General features: G+C 38.2%; 1 protein-coding gene across 2 annotated transcripts in view; it reads right to left on the reverse strand.

Moving 5' to 3' along the window:
- Positions 1–13,073, reverse strand: part of TULP4 (TUB like protein 4) — a 92,457-nt gene that overhangs the window by 55,491 nt on the left and 23,893 nt on the right. For both annotated transcript variants that reach the window (XM_026705061.2, XM_087938910.1), the window contains exon 2: positions 1,578–3,834. In XM_026705061.2, the coding sequence (XP_026560846.2) occupies positions 1,578–1,829 (252 nt within the window). In that variant the 5' untranslated portion in view covers positions 1,830–3,834. The remainder of the gene's footprint in view (positions 1–1,577; positions 3,835–13,073) is intronic.

Below are 13,073 nucleotides of genomic sequence, written 5' to 3' on the forward strand. Positions count from 1 at the left end.
TAAGCACTGGTATACATCTGAACCTTTCAGCATTGTTCTTAGGTTTGCCTGATGCCCCTCCTGGTGTGCACCCTTCCTTCAAAAAACTTCCTTGCTGTTGTAAGGCTCACTGCCTTCAATGCAGTGTTTTCAACCATACTTCTAGTTCAGAGGTACAAAATATAAATACACACCTGCATTGCCTATTGCCTTGAAATGAAATTCCACTACTTAAAAACCAGTCAGGTTACAATCATTGTTGCCTCTTCTTTTAACATACTTTTTAGTAGTTCAAGCAACAGCTTCTTATTATATTTACAGTGGACATTTCCTTTGCATTTTTAGTTAACTGTAGTTCGACATGTTGCAGACTTTCATGATAGTTATTTTAAAGAAGCCAACTCCAGAAAATAGGTTTTGGACATGTTATTTTAAATAATAACCATTACTCTAATGTTAAGCATAGTTTAACTTTTCAGGTAGCAGTCTTTAAAGGAAAAAAAAATCAAAAATTATAATACCTAAAAATATAGGAGTAGAAATAGCACAGCCACACCCAACACATTTAATTGTACTTGATCAATCTTAACAGATGAACACAGCCAAAAAGAACCCTTCAACCCAAGTAATAGTAATACTATTGCTAAATTTGCAGATGATACAACAGTGGTGGGACTTATCTCCGGGGCGGGGGGGATGAGTCTGCCTACCAAGATGAGGTGGACCGGTTGCTTTCGTGGTGTGAAGATAACAACTTGGTCCTCAACACCAATAAGACCAAGGAGCTTATAGTGGATTATAGAAGGAACAGATCAGACATCCAGCCCTTGCTTATCAATGGAGACCGAGTGCAGCAAGTGGCCAGTTTTAAGTTTCTGGGTGTTACCCTAAAAGAGGACCTGACCTGGGGTGCTCACATTGCAGCCCTGGTCAAAAGGGCCCAGCAGAGATTATACTACCTGAGGCTTCTCAGAAAACAACAACTGAATGAGAAACTGCTTGTGACTTTCTCCCACTGCACCATAGAGAGCATTTTAACACACTGCACCTCTGTATAGTTTGCCAATTGCACAGTGGCAGATAGGAAAGCACTCCAGAGGGTTAATGTCATTGCCCAGAAGATCATTGGTTGCCCCCTCCCCTCTTTGGAAGAGCTTTATAACTCCCGCTGCCTTAGGAAAGTTCAAAACATTCTCAAAGATCCATCTCATCCTGGGAACCCATTTTTTGAACTATTACCATCTGGCAGACGGTACAGAATAATAAAAACAAGGACAAATAGGCTGAAAAACAGCTTCAATCCCAGGGCAGAAGCTCTTTTGAATTCTGCCGTATAGTGCAATGTTGGTGTGGTGTCAGGGGTTTTTGGTTCAATGTGTGAATGATGAAGCATGTGTGTCTGTGTTTATTTTCATGGTCATGATGTACACTGAAGATGGTGTTTGATTTCGTTGTACAAGGTGCAATGACAATAAACTAAACTAAACTATCTTAACAGACTTCCAAGTAGGGTCCTTTATCCACTTATTTTGTTTGTATGCTTTGATGATACTGTTCTATTTCCTATATTGAACATTAGCAATAGAGAGTTTACTCACCTCACTGTTGTGGCCTCTTAAATTGAAGTTGATTCGCTGGGGTGTGTTTCTGTCCTTTCTACAGTGGCTGGACGTGAAGGTAACGCCCACTACTCCCCTGCCATTTCCTGTGGCCAACCAACCTTCCTCGTAATATCGCCTCCGGCATACAGGTTTCTCCTTTTCACTTTTTGGAACCCTGCCTTTCCATGAGAGACAGAGGATGTTGGAATCACTAAAGAGAACAGGCCCATGTTCCACTGCTGCGTACATGCTTTGTTGTAGGTTTCCCTTTTGACATAAGAAAAGTACTATGTCTAGTACAGCAAGTATAAATAAATCTCTTTGTGGTTGTAATTTCTATTGAGAGGACCAAAAGTTTTAAGACAGATCTGAATCGAGAGGGGCTGAAGCAGAAGAGATCAGTTTTTATAAATATCCAACCAATGCATAGTGAAAAATTTCCTTATAAAAGATGATGATGGTTGGCTAAGAAAATGTAACACTTAAAAAAATGAAAATCAGTCAGATTCATCTTGATTTGGAGTCAGTGGAGTGAGGGGTACACTTATCCTTTGGAGAAACAGCTACTGCAGAAGAGGCGCTCCAAGAATTGGCGAGTTGTCTTTTTGCTCAGTTGGACAGAACCACCATGCGGCCTGAGATTTCCAGCACAGCATTACACAATTCCAGAGACAAAAATTTGCAGAAGTGAAGGTTTTCAAGTAACTTAAGGCTTTAAAAATATTTCCTCCAGTCGGACTTGCAAACCCAGAGTGTATTCATTTATCTTTCCCCAAATTCACCCTCTGGCATGTTATTCCCACCAGACCAAAGTATCTGCTGCTAAAGCTGAGAAAGATTGCATAAAGGGGAGAAAAAAGGCACACAGACTGTGCAAGACCAGAATTCGGCGTAGTTAGCAGCGTGCCAGGCCAGATGGAAAAAAAGCCCTTTCTAAACTCAGCTGCTCACTGTTCCACCCAGACCATTTGCAATCCAAAGGAAGTCCCATTTCTTTGGCAGCCGGTGGCATTCTTGCCGCTTCCACAGGTGACCCAATTTATTGCGCTGCCTTGCCTGCTTCCTCACAAATTGTTGCCGCGCAGAGGCGTAAAAGCAAAAGTGTCTTTTCATTTAGCAGGTGGTTTTCTTTGAAAACTTTTTCAAACCTTTCTAAAGGTTTTAAAGCAAGAAAGTTCACCTGGGTGACTAATGAAGCCTCCTCCAAAATAATGGGCTGTTGACTTTCCCCTTTTGCTGGAAAGTCTATATCTTCAATGCTAAAACATGAATCAGAATTAAAAGCAGGTATTATTTTACAGTATTTTATTTACTGAACAAGTGTGCTGGAAAAAGAAAAGAAAGGCAAGATGGCCAATTCGGAATAAGTGTCGGGCTAATTTTAAAAAACACCCAATTTTTCTTTTGTTGTGCTGTTGCCCACGTTGCTTCCTTGGCTCTTCAACAGGCTCCTTCCTTACTGGGCTACGTTAGAGCTCAAATACATAATTCTAACCAATACATTTGTGGCAGTGGAGTGTATTTTTAGTGTTCCAAAAGCTTTGAGTAATATTGATGATCAAATATTTATTTTTATTTGTACCATGTCAACAAGGAACAGAGAAGGAAAAATAGCAAGCTCCATTGTCAAATTTAATGCAAGCGTGAAAACCGAAGGTCAACTTGAGAGCATTCCCATTACCCCTTAGCTTGTTCTTCTTTAATCATTACTGTAAAATTATTTGTCACTCCTTAATTAGCAAATGTATTAAATCCAAGTGACTCCAATTCTAATACAGCAAAAGATGTGATAATTTCACATAATTCCTCCTTTGGGAATGACAATATCACTCTATTTCCTGCTCAAATTTTATCACTTTCTTAAATGTTTTGGTGCCATTTACTCTGTTCAGAGACTGTTTAGCTGTGTTTGCTTTTTGCAATTTTTTTTCTTCACTCGATGCAGATCATTTGGGAGGCTGCCCACTAGCAGCAGATCGTACTTCATGGATTTTTGGTCCTCATATGCTGTCAGGTTGCTATGCTGATGTTTGCAATAACTTTCATAAATTGCAAAAATGTTGAAGTTTGCAACAACCGATTTGAATGGCTGCAACAATATGTTTGTGGGTGTGTATGAGGACCCACAAACAGACACATATGTTATTATAATCACACCTTCAATTTGGCAATTGGACTATATCTATCTTCACCATTTAACTATGGCAGTTGTCATGGCTCACTCAAAGTCAGAATTGTCTGGATGCTTTCAATTCTGTAAAATAAAATAAAAATAAAAATTACATGGCTGTCAAAATATCAGGGGAGAATGCCAATTTAGTAAGTGCTTGATGAGTCATATTCACAGGTATGGTCCAAATTTATGGTTTTTGTGAATCTAAATATTTTATATTGATTTCAAAAAATGGCAAAACATGAAAAAAGAGAGCATAAATTTGTTTCTTGGGATAAAGAAAAATGGATAGAGTATGATTAAGTAGTGAAAGGAGTGAAATATAACCACCTTTAAGATAATTTTTAGGCAAAAGACATACAACATTTGAGAAGGTCAAAAGTCCCTGTTTTTGCCTTTTCTCCCAACCCTTCCAAAATACATTTGAGGAATTGCTGACACAAAAATCATCATTAGCTCCCCAAATATTAAAAGCATTTTCATTTTATTTGAATTTAAATATAATATTGGAAAATCGAGTAAGCTATTCTTTAGATACAATATTAATAGCTTCCATTACTCAATTTTTATTACAGCAAATACATTTGCTGAAATGTGCTTGGCATTAGAAGATAATAATATCCTTTTATATTTAATTCGTCAGAAGGAAATAAGATGGGTTAATAAACATGGAATGGGGGAAGATAATAGGGAAAGAAAAAAGGGAAGGAAGAGTTTATTTTCAAAAATGGAAAAAAAAACATTTTATCAATTGTTGTGCTGATCCAAGAAAACACACACACACACACACACACACACACACACACACACACACAACACAGTAACCTCTGGAGTATTCCATGTAAATCCAAAATTCTATCAATAGAGAATTTGTATTTTTTAGCAGCAACTGTTGCATAAAATACAAACTCTCTTTTGATTGCTTTAAAACAAGAACTTCTGTGCTGTTCCAGAACTACCAGTATGTACTTTTCCCAAAATGCAGTACAAATAATTATACTGTAGCAAGATGAGGTTAAAAAAGTTCTTTTCTACTTGAAAGCAGATTCTCATCTAGATACTCAAAAGCTTCCTGCCTAATTAAGCCACCTCAAAGCAAGCACAAATATATAAAAAGGGCAAGCATATAATTAAACAATAGGCTGTTGGTTTTGTCAGACATCACTGGTACGGTATGGGTCCTATGTGAACTGGACATGCTGTACAAAACCAGGGACAAGCTGGAAGAGGAACCTGCAGATGAAGACCTACAGAAGCAAGCAGGATCTGAAAGAGAGGTCCGCAGAGCAAATAGAAAAGACAGCACAATTCAGAAAAGGCAGACCAAATCTTAGCCATAGCACTTTTATACCGCTTCACAGTGCTTTACAGCCTTCTATAAACGGTTTATAGAGTCAGCCTATTGCCCCAACAATCTGGGTTAGTCAGAACAGCTTGACAGAGTACTACAATTACAAGAAGTTTTATGTTTCCCCATTTCTTTTCTTCTCCTTATGCTAAAGGCAAGCCCACAATACCAAAGTATTGAAGCTGTATCAAAGTTGTGATAAGGAACACTAGTGTGAATCAGGAAAATGGGGGGGCAAGACAGCTAAGCAACTGTAAAAAGCTTGATGTAGAGACGTCTGTATAGTTTGCTAAGCTAAGGCTGTTGTATATATTAGAAATAAACACAAATTATTTGCCTAAAAGTACTTTACCAAATAAACATCCCTCTAATTTAGAGAAAAAGTACAAGTCTGGAAAACCCGTCTCTTATGCCAACACATTCATGTGCATCTAGCAGATTAACAGTGCAAGAAACTGTGATCGCTCCAATAAAGTGAGAAAGAAACAGCCTGAGGTAAGACTGATCCACTGCAATAATTATGTTCAGTGCTCTCACCACCCAAAGTATTGGACCTTGCACCTACTAAAAATGAAATATTTTCATTTTACAGCAATAACATTTTTATGGGGAAGGAGCAAATTCAAGTATCAGATTCAGACCATTCCTACTTTTTTGAAGCATCACTAAGAGCCAGCGGCTAATTCCTTGCTCCTGTACCAAAACCAAGTGGCACAGCACCAGAACCAGATGACAGATGGACCAATTAAACTAGGTGGTAAACAACCTAACTCAGCTGATTGGTTACAACCAGCTCTGACTGTCACACCAATTCCATCTGGAAATGTAACAACAGTGGTGGCAAAAGCAATTTCAATCACCAATTTCTGACACACACACACCCTCCATTCTTTGCCTGACAAGTATGATGAGGTTTATGACCTTCATAATGCAACACAAATTATATCTTCTGGGGACTCCCAACCCAGAAAACAGAGACTGGAATACTTCATCAGTGGATTTTCCAGACAGAGGCAGATCCTAACAGTTTCAGAAGAAATTCATGTGCCCTGCCTTCTACAATAATTCCATTTGTTGTACCCCACTTTTGCTTTCTTAATAAGTTTTAGCTAGATCCAGAAATATACTATTAATCCCTAGTCCTGAAATAGGAGTGTATATCTCATTGTTCAGCCAACTTTTATTTTTCCTTAACTCTTTCTGTCACCGGCTGTTATACAGCAGCTCCCAAATTCTTATTTACTGATATTTTATATTTCCCCAGGCAGTTTGCAGGATTGCCAAGTTTATATGCTGCCAAACTTGCACATCAATAAGTCTGACTCTATTAAAATAATGTTACTTGGAGTTGCCCTTTTGAAACACTATAATCAGGTGTGCGTAGGTACTACTTTTGGAAGGATGCCCACTTCCTTACTAAGAATTTTAATATACCTCTTTTGGTATTGCGCTATAAAGGTAAAGCATTATATGCTGTAGATTCATAAAATAATTATTCTAGTACATAAAGCAACAGTAAAGTTACCTAAAATTTGAAGGCAGCTAATAACATTAAATGGCACATGGCAATGTAACTACTATACAGACATTCTAAGTGGGTTTACGAAGATTTAAGACAAGTTTTAAGGGAGTTGCAGTATAAGGCTTTCTAGGTGCCTTATACTGCAACCCCCTTAAATCTCAGCCATGCGGCCCTTGGACTTTATGTGAATCAAAGTAAAACCTTGGCTGAATTATACTAGTACTTCCCACTGTTACTATATTCTCTCCAAAAGCTAAGGATAGCCAGTGATAGCCAGGAGAGAATGTATGTGATGCTAATGTTAACTACTTTCATGTATTGTGTGGTATTCCATGCTCAGTTACATACAAATGCAAACTAGAAATTACCTTCAAGTTAAACTAGAGTTAAACATTCACAACAATATGCAGGTATCTTATTATTAATTTCTCAAATGGCAATTCTTTCTTAAGAACATCTAGCCATTTATTCAACACATTATTGAGTGTTTGCACTAGAGATGTCATTTGTTAATAATTTGTTATAAACACACATAAATTATTGAGAGCTGAGCTGCAAACAAGTTTAATAAATTGTTATAAATTCGCATTATTAAAAGTTCAAGGATGCAAATACCACTACCCTTAAATAGTATACAATATTGGATGAATATATAATAGCGTTCAAGGTTGCAATTCTAGAGCCACACATTCTATGGGATTTACCTCGTACTCTATGGGATTTATCTCAGAATAGATATGTATAAAATTATGTCGTTAGAAAATAAATGCTGGCTTAACTGAAGAAACTATTTTCCACATTTCAGGAGTAGCAGAAGTGGTTGCTGCTTATCCTCAGCTGAATTAAAGAAAAAGAAAAACAGCCAAAGGCAGACCGATAAAAAGCTGGACAAAAAATCCAGTGTTTTTCCATTTTGGAAATAATGGATTATATTGCAAAGCTGAATTGAGTTTTAATGCTGCTTTTATTATGGTAGTCTGATTGTTGGTTTTATTTATATTTTTATTGTTCTGTGAGCTGCCCAGAATCACAAACATGGATAGCTGTACAAATGGAATCAATGAAGAGAGAGACAGAGAGAGAGAGAAAAGTCCATAAGTGTTCAGAGTGACTCAAAAACTGTAAGACCTTTATAACTTTTATAAAACCTATATCTTGGGTGGTGTTTTCTGCATTATCATATTGATCTTACAAGGTCCTTATGTGGCTAAATACCAGTTTATCCCTCACCGAAAACACTTTGAGGAATCATCTGTAGGTTTTTGGTTTACTGCTATCATTATATTGATTACATCCAACATACATATTCTTTCACATGCTCTTTTCATTTTAATCCAAGGAAAAGTATTAGTTCCAAACCAACATCATACAATCAGCAGTAGGTTCTCCTAATCAGTTAGAAAGCAGATACAAAAATCAGGATTTAATTTTTCCACACTTCACTTAAGTATTCCACTTTTGCTGTAGAAGCCAAGGTTTCAGCCGTGGCCTGGTAAATTTAATGCACCAACTGCATCCATTCTTCAAAGTTCAGAACAAGCCATAATGGTACATGTTCTATTGGTATACTATACGTGCTCTATACAGTACAGCATTTGAAAATGTTTAGAAACCTCAGTAATCCAGTTGCAGTTACATTATTGACCAATGTCAGTTCTAGAGCTAATCCTTCTGCTTTAGTGGGTGCAGTTCCAGGTGTTCCAGGTTTGACTTATGGTTACTGTCTCAAACACTCACAGCCCTGGAAAACAGCCACATTCAAATCACTTTCATCCAAAACTGAGGCATAACCAGTTCTTTGGAGTACACAGAGCTTCAGTGAATTTAAAGTAACAGCAAAATTTTACTGGCTGAATATACATTTGTTCTTTTTACATACACACACACATTCATCCACACTTACCTCAACTAGGCTGGCAGGCATTAGCCAAAGGGATAGAAGCCTCCAAGTATGGATCCAAAAAGAACTTGAAGAATGAGCCAGCTCCTGGGCCCCTTTTATTTCCCCCAAAGTCTTTGCTTTGATTATTCACAAGATTGGCAGCTACTTTTGCCTTGTTGATTTTCAAGTCTGGTAAATGTTGATAGGATTTGGGGAGGCGTTTCCCAAGTGTTAGGCCCAACTTCTTTTGATCAAGTGACTTTTTTCTCTCTGTTTCCTTAAGGACTTTGTTTCTTCTAATTTATCTCCTGAAGGAATCTTTTAGACATGATTCCAGGCTTTTTTGTCATTCCTCTCTTCCTTATGTGCCTGCTTCATTTTTAGTTTTGGCAGCTTCAGTTTTCACTACACCCACCTATTTGTGTTAGTTCAAGGTGGGGACAGGATGGGATAATTTTGAAATTCTTCAGACCTGCTTATATTTACAAATGCTTTGATATTAAGTTTTGAAGAAATTTTGTACCATATAATCAGTCCTCAAAATTTCTTCATAACTTATATCAAAGTTATTTTTTTAAAGCACATCTGAATAATTTCAAAGTTATCCCATGCTGCCCTATGTCAAACTGCCTTTCATTATCCTTTCATTATTTTCAAAGGCCTGTTTGTAAGTTGTTGTTGCCTGTTTGGGTCTCCAAGGAACTTGCATGTGAGGGTTGAAACTAGCAAGGACCTAAGACCAGACAAGATTGTTGTAAAAAAAAAAGGGGGGGGGGGAGATGTAAATGCCCTTCAAATCCTTGTCTATAAAATAAGTGGTAAGAATTTCATTAACATATAAGGGTAGGAGAAAGAAACATAAGCTTTAAAGTGAATAAAGGGCTTGACTGCTTGATTTTTCAGTAACTTATCTTCATTATTGTGGGTTCTTCTATTTATATTAAAACAACTACTTCAGCAAATGTTCCTGCTCCAGATCCAGCAGCCATAATGGCAGCAGCAGTTATACTACTTGTCTGACAAACATGATGTGTGTTTACCAGCTTCTTAGCTCAATGTGAGGTGAACATCTCAGAAAGACCTGAGGATATTCCCATGTCATGCAGGATTTATAATTGGCCTCTTGATAGAGAACGTGATAAAAATTGACAATCCCTCTCCAGCTGCAGAACAGCTCAAACCTGGACAACCATGCCCATTTCCTGATCTTCCAGAGGACTAATTTTGATGATCTCACCCAACAGGGGATAGACAACTGCAAAGCGTGTCACCTGTAATAGGTTGAGTGCTTTGCATGAGAATATTTTCTGAACTTGCAATTGCTAGCTAGGGATGTAGGCTGGATTTAAAAAAAAGATTAACTGACTACTTTAAAGAGGAAATATTAAATGAAACAGGACCTCAGAGATTTTGTCTGCATTAATCCAATTCTGCTTGGGGATCAATGGAAGACTCAAAGTACATGTGAGAGAAGAAATGCCATTATTATAGTTAATATTAAGTCTTCTTCCTCCTGCCCATTCAGTAGAAATTTCAAACATTGAATATATGCAGCTGGGAGTCCCATTTTCCTGCTTGTTCCAGCATACATGGAATTTCCCATCTTAATGCTGACTGTGCTGATTTGTTTGTGGGGGGCGGGGGAGACGACATTCTGCTTCCAATTCTCTGACTGCATCATAAACCTGGGACACAAATTCCTGGAAAATGCTGCTATGTTGTGTCAGAAATTAGAATTACGGTATTTAGCCTGAAAAAAAATCTTGATGACAACTTGCAAAGAGCTCCATCCAATCATCTTTGTCCCTAAATAGTGCTCTCTTTTTTTTTGCTAACAAATTGGTTCCCTGCCATCTGCTCAGAGTCACCTCGAATTGTGATGGGTGACAAACAAATTTAACAATAATAATAAATAATAATAATCCTTTCTTTAACTGGTACAGGGCCCATTGTTATAACTTTCTGAACTCTGTTAACTCTTAGGGATCACTAACCTCTTCCCCTCATCTCTGCACTGTCAAAATTGATGCAAAAAGCACCCATTTTTTACCAATCTGGATTTCAGAGGAACTTAAATCAAGCTCATGTGACAGAGGGTCTGGAATAGTTGACATCCAGTATGGGAAGTTTGACTATGACACTGTGCTATTCATCTTGTCTGGAATCTCTCCTAAGATTTATGGTTTCTATCTTTCATGGCCCATTTGATGTGTTTTTAATAAAATGTTGGGATGAAATGCTGATCTACAGTAGTATTCAGGATCCTGCTACCTATAGTGAACAGTTTAGGCAATTCTTTAACTTAGCCCATGTAGGAAGTTAGCACCCACCCCTCTCCTAGAAAAATGAAATGTCCTGGGAAATATTAAAAAGGCAGAATATTTCCCCTAAAAAAAATAAAATTGAAACTCAGAGAAGCAGAAACTCACCCCTCACCCCCCCCACCTTTGCTAATGGGCCATTAAGGCATGGGCCAGAGTATTCTACATAATAAAGGGTCTACCCATCTCACCACCTGGTCTGGGTGAAGCCATGTGGTCCTGATAAAGCCTACAAAGTTAGCTAAGACCCCCGCCCCTGGGAGTCTGACAGCCAATGGGATACATTTCTTACACAGGAACAAGAAACACTAAAGTGGGGCCCAACAGAGGTTTTATAGGGGTCTCTCAGCATCTTGGTCTTTCCTTCTTGACCTTCTCACCTTGAAGTATGTGATCCTTTCTTTTTCACTTTGGAGCTCCAAGCCATGTGATCCTGTCCACCATTAAACCATCTTTCCAAATAGCCTCCATGTTTCCAGTGTCTTTTCCCCTACTTGGAACTGAACCCAGGAGGATATTTCTTTCAACACCCATATAATTCTAAGTTAGAAAAAATGAATCTGTGGTCTGCCTGTCTTGAACTAGTGGGTTTACCACATTTCCTCAGGACATGCAATATATCCCAGGGTTTGCTAATTTTAATAAGTTTGTCCCTAATTTTGTTGTATACTTGCTCAGTCACCTTATCAAGAAGGGGCTTCTTTAGATGGAATTTTGACACTGAGCAAAAATTTATCCTACCCAAACAGCTTTTACCTCTAAACCCATCATCCCTTTTTTCTTCAAGCTAACACTTCCGATTTCTGTATTGTTACAATCCATGCCAGAATTTGGAGACAGCTTGCTCCGATATGCATACTTTATCTAGACATCTTCTGCTGGCCAAGCAAAACAATTATGTTTTTTAGAAAGGAACTTTTGCCATCAAAGATGCATTTCAAAGAGACTGAAACAATAGGTCTTGTCACCTACTAACAAAGTCACAGAGTGCCAATCTAAATGAGTAGAGTTTTGTTGTGTTTTAATTTTAAAAACCAACACTATATCCCCAACCTGTGATGGCAAAATAGTATTTCACTCTAAAGGTTCCCTTCATTCTGCCCCCACCCCATCCCCGCCCTAACTGATCAAATCTTAACAAAAGCTCATTTATGCAGATCAAAATGATCTTCAAGGAAATGCCTTATGGGCACTCTTCCCATTTGCCTAAGAAGAGTGAATATAGCATCACAATAACACAATAGCTTTGTATCCCTCTTCCCTTGAGGGAATTCTGGAACAAGAGCTGGCAATGGGACATTTCAGAGTACTTAAAACAACCTGCCTCCAGCTCTGCTCTCTAATGGCCGCACATTAGAACAGACATCGAGGCCTTTGCTTCTCCCGCCACATGCATCACTACACCAAACCTCTAATCAGCAAACTGGTCAGGCTGCTACATCTTCTTTCCTCCCCATAAGTATCTTGGGACATGGTTTCTTTGAGCTTTATTACTGTAATTATGTGTCAAGCCCCTGGGTACCATATTAGTGATGGTACATCTTTTTCTTAAATGTCTCATTTCATCCCCAGTTGCGGCCTTCCCCGTGCACTTGAGACTGCCCATCCATTATTCACCAAGTTTTCAGAATCCCAACCTACCCAATCATCTCATCTCTCAACCGACAACCTGCTTGGGGAAAATGTTATTTGAACAACTGATGCTACAAAGTGCACTGCACATCCCAGACTACACTGAATGGCAAGAAGTCCATTATAACACAGGAGTGAGAAAAAGATATATGATTTAGACCCTAGGGGTTTTATAAATAGAGAGCCCTGACTGTTTCATTCTGCAGTGGTAGATCATCTTCATTATCTTCCCCATTATTATGGCTTCTTGCGCCTGCAATAAAAGCAACAGATCTATCCAAGCCTTGTCCTTGACTCTTACAATGTTAGCTCCTGAGCTGAGTTTCCAGAGGGAAATTTATTGCCACGTCCTGAGTGAACCTTCAACACTACATCGACTAAGACAGAAATCTGACATATTTATATTCAGCATATTCTCAGCCATGAATAGTACTAAGCTATTGATTGAAAATGCAGATAAAAATATATCTGTTGCAGACTGTGGATTTTAAATAATGACACGGGTAATAAACTACCATTATTTAGATACCAATTCTGATGACAAGGAAACATCCCTTCTGTTGATTAATCTTCTAATCAATCCCTCTGGCCTGTATGTCAACATTAAAGGTAGCT

This window comes from Pseudonaja textilis, chromosome 1 (assembly GCF_049901715.1).
Source record: "Pseudonaja textilis isolate UNSWEBS1 chromosome 1, rPseTex1.2, whole genome shotgun sequence".
NCBI classification, from domain to species: Eukaryota; Metazoa; Chordata; class Lepidosauria; order Squamata; family Elapidae; genus Pseudonaja; species Pseudonaja textilis.